The 19,104-nt window shown below is 45.5% G+C and overlaps 2 protein-coding genes and 1 pseudogene across 7 annotated transcripts; 2 read left to right on the top strand and 1 right to left on the bottom strand.

The window, feature by feature from the left end:
- Positions 1-660: 660 nt before the first annotated feature.
- On the top strand, positions 661-3,208 carry LOC120690549 (protein trichome birefringence-like 6). The gene is made up of 5 exons (XM_039973236.1): positions 661-1,728; positions 1,830-2,022; positions 2,113-2,303; positions 2,443-2,601; positions 2,716-3,208. The coding sequence occupies exons 1-5, from the start codon at positions 725-727 to the stop codon at positions 3,017-3,019; spliced, it is 1,851 nt and encodes a 616-aa protein (XP_039829170.1). The 5' UTR covers positions 661-724; the 3' UTR covers positions 3,020-3,208.
- A 573-nt stretch (positions 3,209-3,781) lies between these two features.
- LOC120689282 lies at positions 3,782-8,862 on the top strand (annotated as a pseudogene).
- Positions 8,863-8,901: 39 nt separating this feature from the next.
- LOC120690547 (histone-lysine N-methyltransferase EZ3-like) lies at positions 8,902-17,748 on the bottom strand. 6 transcript variants are annotated; one of them, XM_039973234.1, is made up of 17 exons: positions 17,593-17,748; positions 17,364-17,480; positions 16,920-17,251; positions 16,251-16,409; positions 15,709-15,793; positions 15,438-15,575; positions 15,272-15,319; positions 15,124-15,195; positions 13,597-14,258; positions 13,310-13,460; positions 11,215-11,432; positions 10,361-10,375; positions 10,076-10,166; positions 9,929-9,976; positions 9,716-9,844; positions 9,548-9,625; positions 8,902-9,470 (listed from the first exon to the last, which is right to left on the bottom strand). In XM_039973234.1, exons 1-17 carry the CDS (start codon positions 17,638-17,640, stop codon positions 9,282-9,284), a joined length of 2,580 nt encoding a protein of 859 aa, XP_039829168.1. In that variant the 5' UTR covers positions 17,641-17,748; the 3' UTR covers positions 8,902-9,281. The 6 variants fall into 6 exon arrangements, 5 of the variants coding, with proteins under 5 accessions (XP_039829168.1, XP_039829165.1, XP_039829167.1 ...); XM_039973231.1 differs by having other exon boundaries at positions 10,361-10,492; positions 17,593-17,747; XM_039973233.1 differs by having other exon boundaries at positions 10,361-10,492; positions 13,597-14,186; positions 17,593-17,747.
- Between the last annotated feature and the right edge of the window lie 1,356 nt (positions 17,749-19,104).

Here is a 19,104-nt window from a genome sequence, read left to right as displayed (position 1 = left end):
AGCGCTCGCTGCACACTCTAGACTCACTCGACACTCTCTAAGGCCAAGTAAAGCCAGACACAACACAAGCTCGGATTCACTCCGAACAATCCCGTTCTCAACCTCTTGAGAGCACAAGCAATACAACACACAGTGGACGTAGGGTATTACGCTCCGGCGGCCCGAACCACTCTAAACCGGCTGTGTTCATCGTGTTCTTGCATCTAGATTGGACTAATCCTAGTTAACCCCCGAGTACTCACCCTCGGGGTTTAGGCGGGTGCACTACGCCACCCGGATGTTGGTTTACACACCACGGCATGAATAGTGATAGTTTGACAGCTAATTACGGTGTCAAACAAAGCCAGTTTACAAAACCAACTTCAGAATCCCTGCGCTAGTGACCTTGAAAAATATAATGAGGTCTTTAACCGCACGATTAGAGAATGGTTACTGTAGCACCACTATAGCAAACCATTGATTAATTATTGTCGTTAGATTCGTCGCGAAAAATTATATCTATCCCTAAAAAAGTTTTATAAATAAACTTTATTTAGTCTTTCATGCAAAGACTAGAAGAGTAGGATTCTAGCACGAAACAAACAAGTCCTTCAATAATCAATCATTGCTCCTAAAAAAACTCGCCGGCTCAGCAGCCAAATTTCGCGTTCGTCACATCACCAGTTCACCACACGATCCACGTCTCAACTTCGGCGACTCCCAGCCGCCCGCAGGCCGCGGAGCAATGGAGAGGCAGAGGAGCCACGCCTCTTGCTCCAGCTCGTACCACTGCCACCTGCTGAACCCGAAGAGCCTCCTCCTCGTCTCCCTCGCCTCGTTACCCCTCTTCTTGGCGCTCCGCCACGGCCGCCCGCTCCACCTTCCCTTGGCGTTCGCCGCTGCCCCAGCGCCGGTTCTTGTGGCTGGTAGGTGGGGCTACCCAGCGGCGGAGGTCGAAGAGGCAGTTGTTGGTCTCGGGAGAGGGGATTCGGTCGCTGAGGGAGCGAGCCCCGCTGTTGCCGGAGGCTTGTCGGTGCGGGGCGTGGGCTCGGCAGCAGAGGCTCAAGGAGGAGGAAATGGTGGAACTCCTTCGAATGGTGAGGATTTGAATGGGCAGGAGGTTGCGGAAGCTCGAAATCTCACACTTGGAGGCTTGGATTCGGAAGTGAAAGAAGCTGCTCCTCAACCTCAAGGCAGTGGTGGCGAGAGGCTGGCGAAAGCGAAATATTTGATTTCGGGGAGGCCAAACTTAGAAGAGGGCAAGAATCTTAGCAAAGAAAGTCTTGGTTCGTCAGCTGCATCAGCAAAGAAATTGGAGGGAAAGGGGTCTCCGCGGGATGTCAATTTCTCCACTGAAGCTTCAGGTCCTGCAAAGGGGACGACAGACGAATTCTTGCAAGATGACCATGTTGATGATGGGCGCAATTCCTCCCTACATATAGCTTATGCTTCTCAACAGGGGAGACGCAGGGAAAGCTCAGATAATTCAATGTTAGGGTACAGCCCTGGAGCAGCTCCAGTCAATCCAGATAAACAAGAAACGGCCAAGAGCAACATGGATTTTGCAAGAAGCAATGCTGCACAGTGTGATGTTTCTGACGGGAGTTGGGTGTTCGATGAAAGCTATCCACTCTATGAGAGCAATTCTTGCCCTTTTATAGATGAAGGGTTCAGCTGCCAAGCTAATGGAAGAATGGATGAAAGCTACATGAAGATGCGGTGGCAACCTAAGCATTGCAGTGTCCCAAGGTGTTGCTGCTCTAGTGTATTTGCTGAGTTCATATGTTGCTTACGAGTTAGGAGGTGGTACTAGGAGGTTGCTATTCACTAACTTCATGCGGCAATTTTAGGTTCGATGCAAGGAAAATGCTTGAGATGCTGCGAGGAAAACGGCTAGTGTTTGTCGGAGACTCCATTAACAGAAACCAATGGGAATCCATGATGTGCTTGCTAAGCACGGCAATCTCATATCCTTCAAGAATTCGTGAAACTCGTGGCCGCAAGATTACTAAAGAGAAAGGGTATTACAACTTCAAGTTCCTGGTTTGTATGATCTACTATAGCTAATGTACAGCTAGTCCCGTTCAGTGTCTAGACTACTGTGTAATAGTCATCTCAGTATGGTTGTTGCAGGACTACAATTGCAGTGTGGAGTATCATACGACACATTTCTTGGTGCATGAAACCAAGGCAAGAATTGGCCAAAAGCGCACAATGACACTACGAATCGATACCATAGATCAGAGCTCATCAAGATGGAAAGGTGCTGATGTGCTTGTGTTCAACTCTGCTCATTGGTGGTCGCATCACAAAACAAATGCTGGGTGAGTGTTGATTACTGCTAGCAATGTGTTTGATACACAGTTCGTGTATTCTTAGTCTCGTGTAACCTTGCAGAGAAACAATGATTTGATCATGTATTTCTGTTGGTATGCTCTGATTCTTAGCATCTGATGATTGCAGAGTGTATTTCTATCAAGAAGGGGATCATGTCCATCCCCATCTTGAAGCCTCTACTGCTTTCCAAAGAGCACTGACCACATGGGCATCATGGATCGACCGTTACATCAATCCACGGCAAACTCAAGTGTTCTTCCGAAGCTCATCCCCCTCTCACTTTAGGTTTGGTCCTCCACTGTTCAATCTAACACTAGCAACTTCAGAGTTGCTGGCTTGCTGCAGCCTCCTCTATGCAGCATACTTTGATAATTATGTCACATTTATCGCTGATTTCAGCGGAGGCGAGTGGAATTCAGGGGGACACTGCAGAGCGAGTACACTAGCCCCTAACGACGGTCGTGTGTGGCCAATGCCGGAGATAAACGTGATGCTTGAACAGATCTCGAAGCAGATGAAGACTCCTGTGACAATTCTGAACATTACCGATCTGTCCCGGCTAAGGACCGATGGCCACCCCTCTATTTATCGACGGAAGGGAGTAGATTTAACAGCATCCAGCGGCCAGGATTGCAGCCATTGGTGCCTTCCTGGGGTGCCAGATACATGGAATGAGCTGCTGTTCTACCATCTAGTGTCTTGAAAAGAAATGCTTGGAACAAGATAGTGACTGAATTGTCGGTCCCTTTTCTTTGGTTGTAGAGAGGGCATTGTGATTTTTTTTCCTGTAAATGTAATTTGATTGCGAAAAGAGAGCACAATCATGTATATGTTGGCACCTTTATCCTCTGCTGATAATATGTCGAGCACACAGTCAGATGCCATGTGATTCTGGAAATTGTTCCTTAAATCCAATGAAAATACAGTACTATGTTTTTTTTGAACAGAAAATACAGTACTATGTTTATCATACAAACAAATAGTCCTCTCCTAGTATACAAACCCTATAATTTACAGCAAGACGGTATCGGGCCCAACGCAACCAATTGCAAATGGATTGTTTTTTATTTTTATTATTACATATGGATTGTATGTGCAACATAGGAGTATGCTCGACAACTATCCGCTTTCTGGTCCACCGCATCTCAGAAAGGGAGTTAAAAAGGATATGCCCATCATGAGGCTGATCTTTTAAGAAAAAAGAAATGAAAAGAAAGGGCCACCTGCTTCTCTTCGATATCCAAGAAAACCAGCTTAAAAAGAGAGGACATCCCAAGAAAACACGGGTCGGAGCTTACTTACTCCACGACACCCCAAATCCCCGTTCCGTTTTCGTTACACCGGCCCCCACCTCCTCGCCTCGCCGCTCCGGCTCCGCCTTAATTACCACGCCAGCCGCACGGCTCGCCATCGCAGCACCAGCAATTGCTTCCTGCCCCGCGGCCTTGGACCGTAGAGCCTGGCAATGGAGAGGCAGAGGAGCCAGTGCGCGGAGCTACATGTCCGCAAAAGAGGGCTACGGCCCCTGTTGTTCAAATGAAATTACATAAGTATATGCAAAATTGAAGGTCCATTTTATATGCATCAAATTATCCAGGCTGGCAATCACGTAAGAAGTTGCAGACAGCACGCAGCATCGGAGTAACGACAACATGTCGCTTACGCCTCATCGCCTCATCAGCCCCCTACCACCCCCTCCCCCTAGTCTGCGGTCTCCATCATTTACTGCTCGCCCACTTCCATCGCCCACTTCCACAGCGCGGCCGTGAGATGAATCGGACTCCGGTTGTCGCAATCCACCAATTCCAATCAATTTGTGGTTCATCCAATCACTAGCGCCACCTACCAAGGGCAGTCTTCTTCCTTTAGTTCTTAGTCAGGGAAAAATAGCCCCTACCGTTCATTTCTATTCTAGCTCCGCCACTGAGGAGCTCCTCCTCCTCGTCATCTTCCTCCTCGTACCACCTCGCGAGTCCCAGGAGCCTCCTCCTCCTCTCCTTCGCCTCCTCGTCGCTCCTCTTCTCGTTCCTCTTCGCGCTCTTCGCCCTCCGCCACGGCCGCCCGCTTCTCCTCCCGTTCGCTTCTGCCCCCATCGGTGTCAATGCCTCCGCCGTGGCCATTGCTCGGGCGCCGGCTCTTGGGGCTTCCGTGGGCGGCGCGGAGGTCGACGAGGCGGTTCGCGGGAGGCGGAGCAGGGATTGGGTAGCGGAGGGAGCACGCCGAGCGGTTGCCGGGGACCTGTCGCCGGCTCCGGCCGAAGGCTCGGCTATAGTGGTGAAAGGAGCGGTTACTGGAGGAGGAAATGGTGGATATCACCCGCGAATGGTGAGGTTTTGGAGGGGCAAGAGCTTGCGGAAGCTGGGAGCTACTCGATTGGAGCCTTGGATTTGGCCATGGAGGCTAAAGAAGTTGTTTATGTCGACGGATATGGTGAGAAGTTGGAGAAAGATTTAGTGTCCGAGAAGCCGAACTCCGCGGAAGGCAAGAATCTTAGCCTATGTATGTGTTAATTAACAAACAAGGAAAAACTGTTGCAGATGCTTGGGATGGTGTGACCTTAAAATTCTCCTTTAGGAGATCTGTCTCACCTAGTCTGATGAACATGTGGTATGAGATTTTAGCCATTGCTGGCTCCATTGTTTTCTCTACTGACCCTGATGCAATTGTGTGGAAGTTCACCTCTAATGGGATCTATTCAGTCCAATCTCTTTATGCAGTAGTTAACTTCAGAGGTGTTAAGCCGATACACCCCCCAGCTATCTGGGAGTTGTGCATTCCTTCTAGAGTTCAGGTTTTTTTGTGGCTGCTCAGCAATAACAAACTCCTCACTCGTGATAATCTGGCGAAAAGGAGGGAAGTGAATGAAAAATCCTGTGTGTTTTGCGATGAACCAGAAAGTATTTCCCATTTGTTCTTTGACTGCTGTGTAGTGAACATTATGTGGGAGTTGTGCTCCTCTATCTTTGGTATCCAGCTATCTGGAGGTTTTGAAAATGTGGCCAAGTGGTGGTTAAGTAGGAAAAAACATGCTGTTCTAAATATGTGTACCTCTGCTGTTCTTTGGTGCATTTGGAATATGAGGAATGTTTTTGTTTTCAGGGGGAGGTTTGGTCCGATGCAAAGAAGCTGTTGCGCAAGGTGGTGGCTATGTTGAAAAGATGGCACTGTCTCTGCACGGAAGGAAACGCGCTGCAACTAAAGGAGGTTGTCCGGCAGATGGAGGCAAGAATCAATGTTATACAGTCGTCTAGTCGAGCCTAGTCGCCATGGCACCGATAAGGCGACTAGTTGCGACTAGTCGTCGATCAGGTCGATTAGTCGACCCTAGTCGGTCCTAGTCGTCGCTATAGTCGTCCTATATTCCAGGACATATATGTACATGTATATGTACTTATATACTATATAGCAAGCAGGAACACCACAATGATAGTCAGTTTGGTGACACTTGTGAGATTTGATGTTTGAACTGTCCAGAACTCCATATTCTTGTCCCACACTCCATATCCTTGCTGTTCTGCTGCTGAAACTATAATTACAAAGAGAAAAACTGAAGTCAGTAGCTGAAATTAAATGTGTAACAGCATTACAGCAAGTGAGCAAGTAATTCAAAATTTAAAAAGAACCAAGCATTACACCTGCCTTTGCCGCTGTGCATCGAAATCTGCAGAGCAATGAGCCAAGCAGAGCAAGAGCAATGAGCCAAGAGCATAGCACGAGCAACGAGCCAAGAGCAGAGCAAGAGCAGAGCAAGAGCGGAGCAGAGCAAGAAAACTTACCATCGGAGGAGGAGCTCATCTTCAGACGCCGCCACGCCGACGGGCGGCGGCCAGGCGATGTGACGCAGGCGGTCAGGCGACGGCGTGATGCGAGCTGGCGGCCGCGTGACCCGGGCGGCGTGACACAGGCGGTCGGGCGGCGGTGTGATGCGAGCGGTGGCGGCGGCGTGACGCAAGCGGTGGTGGCGGCTCGACTCGAGCAGTCGAGCGGAGGTTTGTGCTTGCGTGGTGCACAGAAGTGGCTTCTATATAGTTAACCCTAATGGGCCTAATTGAGCCCAGTACAGGCGGCGGGCTGGACATCTTTTGGCTGGCAACCTGATCGACCAAGCAGCAAGTCGGACGACTAATCTCGATTAGGCGACGATTAGTCGGACGATCAGACATCTGATCGACAAAAGCTAGTCGCTCCACTTATCGAAGCCAGCGGAGCGATAAGGTCGACTAATCGCGACTAATCGCGATTAGTCGGACGACTGTATAACATTGGCAAGAATCAAAGAACCTTTGAGGATCATGTGGGATTCGCCCAGGTCATCCACTGCTCTGCCGACAACCAGTTGGGAGCCGCCGCTGGGACCACATTCACCAAGCTCTGGCGTGCTTCCCATGCATGACTCTCATAGTCCTAATTCTCATTTACCTATCATTACTGCCGGCTTAGGCTGATGTCTGTTACCTTGGTCTAGGCGGGCGCGCCTCGAATACGCTTGAACTTACTCTTGAACTCGCTTACGTTTCTGCTGGAATGAAACCGGGGGTCTCCCCTTTACTCTAAAAAAGAATCTTAGCAAAAAAGACGTTGGTTCAGCAACGGAGACTCCTCTACATGTTGGCAATGCTTCTGCTTCCCTGGAAGTAACTGCCACAGTAGAGAAATTAGAAGGAACAGAGCCTGTGAGAGCTATCAATTTGTCCATGGAAGCCTCAGGTACTGCAATGGACGTGAGAGACGAATTCTTGCAAGATGTTCATGTGGGGAATAAATACAATACCTCTGCACAAGCAGCTTATGCTTATCAGCTAGGGGGGCAACGGGAAAACTCAGATCACCATTCAGCTGGGAAGAACAACTCCGGAGCAGCTCCAGCCGATACAAATAAGCAAGATCCTAATCTGATTGAGGAAGCAGTCGTGAACAAAACAGATTCTTTGCAAAGCCATGCAGTACATTGTGATGTTTATGACGGGAGTTGGGTGTTTGATGAGACCTATCCACTTTACAGTGATACATGTCCGTTTATAGATGAAGGATTCAGCTGTGGAGCAAATGGAAGAATGGATCACAGCTACATGAAGTGGAGGTGGCAGCCTAAGCATTGCAATATCCCGAGGTGCTTGTTGTATACTTGTATTAGTTTATTTGCTCAGTCCTTTGGTTGCTTAGGAGTTTGAAGGTAGCTCTATAAGTTTGCTATTTGCTAACTTCATGCGACAAAATTTAGGTTTGATGCTAGGAGAATGCTTGAGATCCTGCGAGGAAAGCGACTAGTGTTTATCGGGGACTCCATAAACAGGAACCAGTGGGAATCCATGATGTGCTTGCTAAGAACAGCAGTGTCAGATCCTTCAAGGATTCATGAGAGTCGTGGCCGGAAGATTACTAAAGAGAGAGGAGATTACAACTTCAAGTTCTTGGTTAGTATGATCTATATCTGATGTAGAACTAGTGCATCCATCAATATCTATGCTTGTAGATAGTAATATTCTTGGTATGGTTGTTACAGGACTACAATTGTAGTGTGGAATTTCATGTGACACATTTCTTGGTGCATGAAGGCAAGGCAAGAATCCGCCAAAAGCGGACAAAGACACTACGGATCGATACCATTGATCGGAGCTCATCAAGATGGAAAGGTGCTGATGTGCTTGTGTTTAACACTGCTCATTGGTGGTCGCACCACTAAACAAAATCTGGGTGAGTATCGACTAATGTGAATGACAGTCACTTCAGATGAATTAAGTTCTTATTTGAAATTAACCATGGAACAAGTACAACCATCATTCTCAGTTCTTACCAGTAACTATATCATGCTATTAAGCATCTGGTTGTTAAAACTACTTTGCAGGGTGAATTATTATCAAGAGGGGGATCATGTACATCCCCATCTGGACTCCTCTACTGCTTTCCGAAGAGCACTAACCACCTGGGCATCATGGGTTGACCGTTACATCTATCCACGGCCAAAAGTGTTTTTCCGAAGCTCATCCCCATCACATTTCAGGTATGCCCCCTGACTGTTCAGTGTTCAATATAACACGAGCAAATTTCAGTGTTGCTGCAGTCTCCTCTGCGCAAGTAGGTTAATGTAAGAATTGATCGCTAATTCCAGCGGTGGAGAGTGGAATTCAGGGGGACACTGCAAAGAGAGCACGTGGCCCCTTAATGATACCCGAGCTAGGCAGGTGCCTGAGAGAAACTTGATCCTGGAACAAGTCACAAAGCAAATGAAGAATCCTGTGACAATTCTGAACATTACCAATCTATCTGGGATAAGGATAGACGGTCACCCATCTGTATATGGCCGGATGGTGGTTGATTTAACAGCATCAAGCGTTCAGGATTGCAGCCATTGGTGCCTCCCTGGAGTCCCGGATACATGGAATGAGCTGTTATTCTACCATCTTGTATTGTCGCAAGAAAAGGATGTAGCAAGTTAGTGACTGAATTAATTGGCATCTTTTTTTTATTAGATAGGGTCTTTATTCTCGTCTGTAAATGTATATTTGATCTGGAAGCACAGTACAAATGTGCTATCATGCTTGTCCCTGTCCCTAACGTGTCATGCATTGCTGTCAGGTTCAGAAGTACTTGCAACAATAAATTGAAAACCTTATGATTGAACTGGTCAATGAATTTACAATGAACATTTGGCTCATGAATATATTTAAAAAGCCATGGCTATAGCCATCTCAGCTATTAGTCCCTCTAGCGGCTCCAGTTTGAAAGCCTGTCATCACTTTCTGAGGTCAAACTTTTCACCTACACAATAAGGTTGTCGCCTTCCAACCTTTCACGAATGTTTCTATTCATTTTTTCCCCCTCGAACTTGGTACCTGAGTTTATTTACTAAGGAATATGGATTATGCTTATCTACCAACAAAGCCCTTGTGTAAGGATCTAGGCCTAAATCACGCACTAATTGAAGTACTGATTTACATCAGATTGTGTCCAAGGCCACTCTTCAACTATCGAGCAACTTTATGTGCTCGATGGTGAGAGACAGATGCTTCGTCCTTCTTTGATCCGTCTGGCCTCCTAGCCCAGGCTGGAGCCTGGTCAGGCCCGTAACGATAATCATAAAAGAGTTCCTCGCTAGCCTCAATATGTTCTTTTGCATAGATACCAACACGATGGTCGCCAGCCACCAGCATCACCTGGAAAGTAATATGAAGTTAAAACTAGCAACACGATAAAGAATTATTGGACAGTGCTCGGTAATTGCAATTCTTACCTTTGCATAGCAATTGGGGTTAGAAGAGTGGTTTGCAAACTTCAATTTGTCCCCCTTGCGATAAGCATCCAATACATACTGTGTGGATGTATTGAATTAAAGTTTACTTCTTTGAATTAAACAAATATTCCAATCCAATATGGAACAGAGAAGAGGAGCAAGAGGTACCTGATCATTTAAATCAAACAGAAATGACGAGTTTGCCCGGTCATATATTTTCCCACGCTTGTCTGCTTCCTTGTGAGAGATCAATTCGCCCGTATATTCTCCAAGATAATCATTTTTATTTACAGGGTTCTACATATAGCAACAAAAATAATAATAAACTAGCCAGAATAAGAAAGTACGTATCACACTCAAAGGTTCTTTCAGTTATCTGACCTTAATGAATGCACCCCAACCTGCAATATCAGATCTTCCTAACAAAATCTGATACATGATCAACAATTTACGCAGTTAGGGATAGTGGAGCACAATGCTGCAAAGAAACAAATAACACCCAAACTCCCAAAGTACACTCTGTCTCACCCTTTGCTGTTGTTTCAAGAGGAGTTTCATATTTCCACACTGATAACCATCGCCCCTTGAAGGTGGCTCACCTAATGAACCATCTCCACAGCTGAAGAAAATGAACATCAGGTCACGCGTGATACACTATAATAATACAGATCATAAATCTGAATACAGAATAATAGAACAAGATAAGCAGTTAACAAAACTTAAAGTTTCTTGAATCTTGACCATGTTGTATGCTTATTGCAACATCTTCATGAACGCATAAAGATCAGTTGTTAATTAGCCAGTGCTGATTACCTCACCCAGCAGTTCCTGCAAACATCAGGATCACATTCACGATTGGCAGCAAAACAGGGGCACTGTCTGCTTCTGCATTGACTTTTTGCACAATGGCAGCCTCTAAACTTGTTTTTGCAGCTCTTCGAACACCTATTGATTAAACAATCATGACTAATGGGAATTAAGAAAGTAAAAGGTTCAATTTACTCCCTTCAAATATAGCCAAAGCTGAATAACCCCCTAAACTATAATTTGGTTCAATTTACCCCCTAAACTATGCCATTTAGTTCATTTTACCCCATAATACAATTTGCCTTTTTTATTTCTCCATACACAAGTTGAATTTTAATTTCAAATTTTGCAGGGTAGTAGTAGACATCACAATGCATATTAAAAAAATTATTACAATGTTTTGTCATTAGTTTTTATTTAATTTTGAACTCCAATGGTTAATTTATAATTAAATGTCCTAACGTATCAAATTAATGATAAAAAATTATGATGTATTTTTCCTAACATGCGTTATGATGTGTGCTATAATCTTGTAAAATTTCAACTTTAAACTCCACCTATGCATGGAGAAATAAAAAAGACAAATTGTATTAGAGGGTAATTTGAACCAAAGGGTACAGTTTGGGGGTAAAATGAACCAAACGATAGTTTAGGGGGTTGTCCGGACTTTGGCTATAGTTGAGGGGAGTAATTTAGACTTTTTTTCATTCAGAAATGAAATCAGTATCATTTTTTGCTTTATATTTTCATTAGTAAGGATATGAAATCAGTGTAAATTGATAATAATCACTAGGCAGGTTGAAGGAGCGATAGAGTTCTACTCAATAGAAAGGGAAGATTAAGCATAACTTCTAACATACCCACAGTACTTCTCACAGCAAGTTCCATTTTCCACGCAGGGGCAATCTTTGCCACACATTTGCTGGCACCCACACGGGTTATATTGTGTGTACCATTGCTTCCCATCACCAATTCTTTTTCTAACAGTTGGATGCCCAGCAGACTTCCAAGTATATTTCAGCTTTCGATTTCGGCCCCTCCGACGGTAGATTCTTGTTCTGGTAGCCATGTCTTGCTCCTAGAAGACATGGACAAATAATCATGCTTCTAGTGTAACAATGCCAACAGAAGAACAAAGCTTGATTCTTTTTTAGCGAAAAGCTGATAACAGTAAGGAAACCCCTACTGTGGTAGGAATATATTAAATTTATAAAAAGGACTGCACAGGGGCTTAAAGCCAACAAAAGAAAAGGAAACTGTACAAACTGGAGAGGAAAAATTAATCAAGGGTAGCAAGCCAATCTAAGAAAAGACTCCCAGCTGGTTATATATTTACTTTTTGCTTGACATTTTTGCCTGTGCCATAGTAGCAAGGCTATGAGCGTGTTTGGATCCAAGGGCTAGAGCTATTTTTAGCCTAAAATAGCCCAAAATAGTCCAAAATCCCCAAACATGAGGGCTAGTTTTTGGCTATTTGCAAATAGCCTACCTCGAAAAACTATCCCACCCATAGAGTGATTATTTGGGCTATTTCAGGTGGAGCCCACCATAGCAAGAGAGGTAATAGGGCTCCAATGATTGGGAAAAGGTGCTTTAAAGGCTAAATAGCTCTTGGATCCAAACATATCAATGGCTATTTTATTGAAGGGGCTATTTGCTTGAGCTAATTAGCTCTAGCCCAAATAGCTCTAGTCCTTGGATCCAAACACGGCCTATATCTTAGTATTTCACTGTGGGCCCAGGGTCTTAAAGCTGATCTACGGCATGGTGGTAACCAGAGTTATCCGAGCCAGAGTGCCAGACCACCTGGTGGTTTAATCAGGGGAAATGAAACTGGGTAACAAACCACATTGAGCTGATCTACACCAATGGAATCAGAACAAACCACATTTGGATTTTGAGAGAACAGGAACCAGTCCAGCCCAAACAGATGCTGCTTACTACCACTTCATAAAAGCATCTGGAGATGGGGTTCAAAACAAGCAAATCCAGATTGGTTAGAAAGCCAGCTAAGCATGTGAGCTTATGCTGTTATGTGCTCAATAGGGAATAGCAATCTGTAAGATCTTGGGACATGCGCATATGATTATTGGCTAGCTCATTTTTTTCTCATCTATTTCTTATATAATATATAAAATAAAACTCACATTTCAACCAGTGATCTTGTTATGGCTAGTATATTGGATTGATGAACACAATAACAGGGAGATAAGAACCAACTCACCCTCCCACAGGAGGCTCTGAGTTTAGGGTTTATCTTCTGCTTAATATTTATTCTCGCCAAAGGTTAATACATATAGGAATCCTAGAGCACCTAACAAACTACAAACCAAATATCTAACTGGCCGGCTAATCCAGTCCGGTGACGCAACAAACTGAATGAAAACTCAAACAAACTCCCAAACCAAATCCTATCCACTAGGTGTCACTTGGGCCTTCTTGCTCTGGAATTTCCTCCCAAAGAACGTATCCACAACAGATCCAATTAACCCAGTTTGACCTGATCAATGATCGGTTTGGATCTGATAACATGGGTGGCGACAGGTCTGATTCCATGTTTGAACTGTTTTCTATACTGTATAAACTAGCAATTTCTTGGGTTTTCTCTAGTTGGATCAACAATATTACAATTTTGTTCCGAAAAAGCAAAACAATTCTTTATCCTGATACAATATCCTAATTTGCAATCCTTAACGACCAGATAGCTGGAAACCCAGAGCCATTATTACCAGTTCCAAGTACCAACTTCAATTTGTCTTACAAAAATTAATAACTTCAAAACCATGCAATAATTCTATAGCAAATAGTAATAAATAACACGCAACAACATAGTAATAGTGTGAATTGAGAATAATATGGCTACATACACTTCACATACTTTTAACCTTTCTGATCTGAGCGCATACCAAATGGTGAGATAAAGCATAAAAGCTAACAGTGCAAGTCATCGCATACCATGTAGGCTTGTTCGGTTTCTGTAAAGTCACCCAAGGTGGATTTACTCAAGAGAGGTCTCTTTGCCATCGTTGCACCATTGTTATACATGTAGTTGGCCACTTCCGTGCAGGTCTTGAGGCCAGATAGTAGGTTTCTTGCTATGAGACAACTGTGACCAATGCACAAAAAGGTCATATGGCGAGGGGGCTTAAATTAAACTAATAACGGAACTCTGTTTCAATAATCTTAGAAAAAATAACACTACAAGAAAAGAAAATGCTTTGTTATAAACACCATATGCTTACCTATTCTTTCCAAATATCTCTATGCCCTTCAAGTATAGATCTCGCTCCAAGGAACTCCAACGAGAAAGACTGTGCTCCAAGAAATTCTTTCTTGAAGATAATTTATTACTGTCGGTTCCCACATTTGCAGTAGTACTAGTTGTGCTTCCCCCACAGATATCTTTGTTTGATCTCTTCTTAGTGGACTCATCAAGGATTCGTAGTTTATCACCTCCAGATTCTCTAGGTTCTAGCCTTGTGTCACGAATCTCCGGAATGGAAAGTTTATTAAGTATATTGCTTGCAAATGAAACATCAGAAGTGAAAACCTTCTGCCTTTTGCCAGGAGAACGCTCCCTATACCTGGATCCATGTTTCGAAATCTTGTGCTTCCCTAAATTACTGAGAGGCAAATCAGAGGATACATTTTCTGTTTCAGAGGTATCAGCAGAAGGTGGTGTAGTGCTTTTTTCCGCACTAGCAGAAGAAATTATATTTGATCCACTAGTTCCAACAAATGCCATGGACATAATGTTGTCTTCCTCTCGGTTCGAATCTTCAGATTCAGACAAGATGTTAACATCAACTTTGTGTGAGACAGTTCTTGATTCCGTAGTATATGTTGCACAGCGACCTAGACCATCATCATGCATATCTTGAAATCCTTCTCTCTTCTGGGGAAACTAAAATTAGAATTAGCCTGGCACACAATATTGTCGCAACTCTTTACAAAAATACATATAAGCCCAATTGGGCAAATGTACTAACAGTTGAAAAGGTATTAGATAACAATCAGTGGGCAGAGTTAAAGCATATTATGTCAATGTTCCACACCAATAAAACTGACAGTTCTCAGAATCGACAACATGGGAAAAGGAGCAAGTTTCAGTGCAAACTTACTTGAGGATTACCAAAAAAAATGCTACTCACAACACTTGCTTTAGATGTGGGCACAAGACCTAAGGGGGTAGATAAATGACCAGCTGAACCTCAACTAATCTTCTCTAAATTGTGTATATATGGGGAAAGAAGTTAGTTGATTATGCAATTAAGGAAGGGCGTGACTGGAAAAAATAGGTCAAAGTTGTCTAGAAGTTGAAAAACCATTTGAAGATTATAAAAGAGGCTAAAAGAAGTGTTAGTGCGCCCCACCTAGCCAACCCGACCATAAAACCCAGGTGTTATAGTGGGAGGGGTGGGGGCTTTTATCCATAGTCCATCATTCCCCCTACGGCGTGCGAGCCCGGCGTAGCCCGCAGCAAGCCCGGCGTAGCCCGCAGCAAGTTCTAGTGCCCGGCGTAGCCCGCAGCAGGTCTCAACACACGAGAGGCGCAGGGGAAATCGCGCAGCGGAAATGCGTGGCCGGGTGGGTTCGAACCCGGGACCTCGGCTCTGGTACCATGTTAGCGCGCCCCACCTAGCCAACCCGACCATAAAACCCAGGTGTTATAGTGGGAGGGGTGGGGGCTTTTATCCATAGTCCATCAAGAAGTATTTTGAACAGGAGGGAGTAGTCAATATGGTAGTAAATTTTGTGAGGAGACATACTCGAAGGCAGCAGTGATCACCACATGGCTCCTTGTTTTCATCAGGTTCAAAGCTGTAGGGTTGCTTCTCACACTGACAAGAAAAATATTTCCAAATACTTATAGCAGGGACAAATAGAGATTACAAATGCAAATGGTCAATTACTTACTGGGAATACCAAATTCTGAGAGCAACCATGGAGACGGCAGTCAAAAACCTGAGCGAACAAATGTCCAAAGTAAATCCCAGCCTTGCAACTTTAGTTGAACCAATTGGCAAAGCATAGCTGTGGCAACAGGGAGTAAAGCAATAGAAGGCCAGATGTGAAACTATACCAAGCATCTGCGGCAGAAGAGATTATCAAAAGAATCCATAATGGCATCCATAGTTTTGTCAAGAGAAAGTTGGCTCTGTATCTTATCAGAAGATCCAGAGAACTTCTCATTTTTCTCAAATAGGACTTCAGATCTTTCCTGTCATGTTAAGGAAAGAGCAAGGTCACTATCACATTGTGGGCATCTTAAGTACAAAAAAAATACAATTGTACAGTAGGTAGATTTAAAAGTGACTTCACTAACTTAAAAATCTTATTAAAAGGTAGTCAACCTCAATTTCTGACGGTGTTGCATCAATAAACTGGCAGAGAACATTTACAACCTCTCGGTTTAAGCCATGCTCCTGAGTAGCTTTCCTGTAGCAGTTGCATAAAATCAGAAAAACACAAATTAAGAAAATAAAGTTCACCTTCTCACTCCAGTGTGCAAAACTAAAATCCATGTTTAGACAACATAGGAACTGTTTACAGTAGAGCTTGTAGGCTTTGTTCCACTGGCACCATTTTAAATAGACTGTACTGCATAACCCTACAGGGTATGTATGGTACTCAAGGCAACCAACAAGTGTAAATCTAGGATAATCATGCAAGTTGTGCAACTAACCAGTTGCAACCAATCTCCACATGCATAGCACAGCTGGTTTCTTCTGTGAATGTAGTGATAAGGTTCTGATATGTGACATCTTTTAGATCTAAGACATCTTACTTTAATCTTACAATTCTGAGGAAAGAAACTAAGAACCTGTTCAAATTTTTAAATATTTCAAAATTTAGCTTCTTGGGTATGTTATTATATTTTTAGCGAGGTTATTACCATATCAATTGGTCTTCGCCCTCAGTGAAAAAGTGTTTCTCTTCCTCTGCTTCTGGAATTTCATCATCGCTGTCACTGCAGATCAGAGCCTCATTTCCGACAGGATCATAGTAGATTCTTCTCCTACCAACTGACTGATCATCAGCCATTCTTTGGTTTCTGCGCTGTTTTAAACGAGAGTAAAATATCAAAGGTAAAAAAAGATGCAATACTTATTTTGACATGTTATATCAACAATATTGCATGCACATAACTACTCATGGAATTAATCAAGCAAATAAACTCAAGTGGACTGCATGAACCATCACCCATGCAGTCAAATCTCCTTAGAATGATCATGAATATCACAAAAGTAGTGGCCTATGTCATCCACTATCTAAGGCGTCGTATTTGTGATGGTAAACATATATAATGAATATCACAGATGCTCATGGAGTTCCCAAGCAAAATCGGTAGAGGAAATTTGCTCTTTTTGTACAAATTTTATATTTTATCAAACGACTAAACTACTCTCAAATTGGTTTCAAGCATCATATAAGCACAAGCGTCATCGACTATCCAATCCATAACCACGTCCTAACATCAACTTGGCACATGAAGCCATGAGCTCCATGAAAATTGCAAGGCAATTTAATAATATGTAATCAAAAAAGGGCAGCAGCACTGTACTTGTCCAGGAAGATCCAAGTGGTGTACGGAGGAATCCTGTCAATCGACGGCAGCTTCACGAACCGTACGACTGTCATATGTGCGGCACCGCCGGAACCGGAGAGCACGAGCGTCCCGGCCGCCGGGTTCTCCTCCTGCACGATCACCACGTCCCGCTCCCCCATCCCGGTCGCCAGGTCCGACTCGACTGGCCTGGACTGTAACTCCGCTGCGCGCCGCGACAGCGCGTTCCCGCCCTCGGTGCCCCTGGAAGATACCTCCGCCGCCGCGGCCACGTCGAACAGCGCGCAGGTGTGCCTCTGCAGCGTCTTCCTGTTTACCTCCACTTTCTCCTGCAAAGAGGACAAAACACCCAATCCACCAAGCCGCCTGATTGAGCAATCCAAACCCGCCGCTCCTCCGCGAAATTCCAGTAACATGATTGGGTCGGGTGCGGGCGCTCACCTTGATGTACGCGAGGCGCTCGGACTGGATTTGGCGTACCAGCTGCATCAGCTTCCCGTGGATCGCGACTAAGGAGGCGGCGGCGGCGGCGTCCCTGCCCATCCCCTGATCCGGCCGCTGCAGAGCACCCAAAACAGGGAAACATGAAGTGGAAGAGATCGAAACCAATCGGATTGGGGAGATCGGGCCGGCGAGCCCGGGAAGCTTAGAATCGAGAGGCTACGCTCACCTTAGAGCGCTGGGAGGAGGAGTCGGAGGCCTTTGACGACGACACCATGGCAGGCGCTGGCGCGAGCTGCCTGCGGCGCCCCCCCTTCGGCTTCGTCTCCACACTCTCCTCGCGCTACAATACCCCTCTCTGTTCTGTTGAGCCCTGTCCCACGCGACTCTTGCGAGCAGTATAAAGGTGGGGCCGAGGCGACGCGGGCTGCGTGTACGTGTCGGTGACAAGTGGGGAGAGGACCGGAGGATGGGCCCAACTATCAGCAGCAGGCAGTGGTGGTTGGCTGGTTGCCTGCTGCGAACGCGTTCGGCAGTTTCCACAGCGCGGGGCGTTTCGGTGCGCTCACCTGGCTCCGCGGCGAGCTACGGCTGCCGGCCCGCGCGTCACGCGCGGCGCGGGTGCGCCCATGATTGCAAGTTGTCAAATTGCAATAGAAGAAAAAACTACGTAATAGATATTTTGCGACTCAATATATATATATGTTTAAGGGTTATTTTGATTCATACCATTGTATTTTTTGAACTTTGGAGAAACACCATTATAATTCGCGTATTTTAAAACATACCATTACAATTCTTTACTTCCCAAAAAATATCACTAAATATGTATGAAGATGACTTGGACCCAACTAAAAGCGTATATGAATATGTATACTTCATTGCAGCACCTTTCCTCTATCACTAACGTGCGGGTCCCACTTGTCATCTTCCTCTCCCTCCTCTTCTCATTTTCCATTTGCTGAGTCACGTTCACTGCCGACCGCCATCCACGGCAAGCAGCAGCACGTGGCCCGAGCAACACGCCGGTTGAGAGCTCCATGCCGGCCGAGAATCTCGAGCTCGCCGACGACGGGGCCAAGGGCAGCAGCAGCACGCCAGAGTACTCGTCATTGACGATGCAATGAGCTCCACGCCGGCTGAGAGCTCCGCGTGCCGCCCAGGTCGCAAGTTCCACGTAGGCCGCGTGCCTCGGCCGCCGCCGGCGAGAGCTACGCGCCGCCGGCTGCGACCGCCCCGCCGACGAACGCGCCGGCGTAGGGGCTCCAGGAGGGGAAGGGCGCGTGTGTTGGCATCTGGCTAGGAGGAGACTCCCACATGCCGGTGCTTGGTGGAGCAGAGGAGCGGCCGCAACCAACTGGGCCTGGGGCTTTGTGTGCGTCTTGGGCCGCCATGAAGTATACTGGTGAGCTACTGAGCTAGTAGCTGTGCCTGTTGCGCTGCCTGCAAAGCCTGCAACACTTGCATGCCCGAGCGGCGTGCATGTGGCCGCGTACGTGCTGCTGCTGCTAACCATCGACGACACCGGATGCTGTTCAGCAATGGAAGATGGCAAGAGGAGGAAGAAGAATATGATATGTGGGGCTCGCACGTCGGTGATAGAGGAGAGGGGCTGCAATGAAGTATACGTATTCTTATACGCATGCAGATGGGCCCAAGTCATTTTCATACGTATTCAGTGGCATTCTCGTGGGAAGCGAAGAATTGTAATGGTATGCTTCAAAATACGCGAATTGTAATG

The sequence above is a fragment of the Panicum virgatum genome, chromosome 9N (genome assembly GCF_016808335.1).
Source record: "Panicum virgatum strain AP13 chromosome 9N, P.virgatum_v5, whole genome shotgun sequence".
NCBI classification, from domain to species: domain Eukaryota; kingdom Viridiplantae; phylum Streptophyta; class Magnoliopsida; order Poales; family Poaceae; genus Panicum; species Panicum virgatum.
This window is presented reverse-complemented; position numbering and strand designations above follow the sequence as displayed.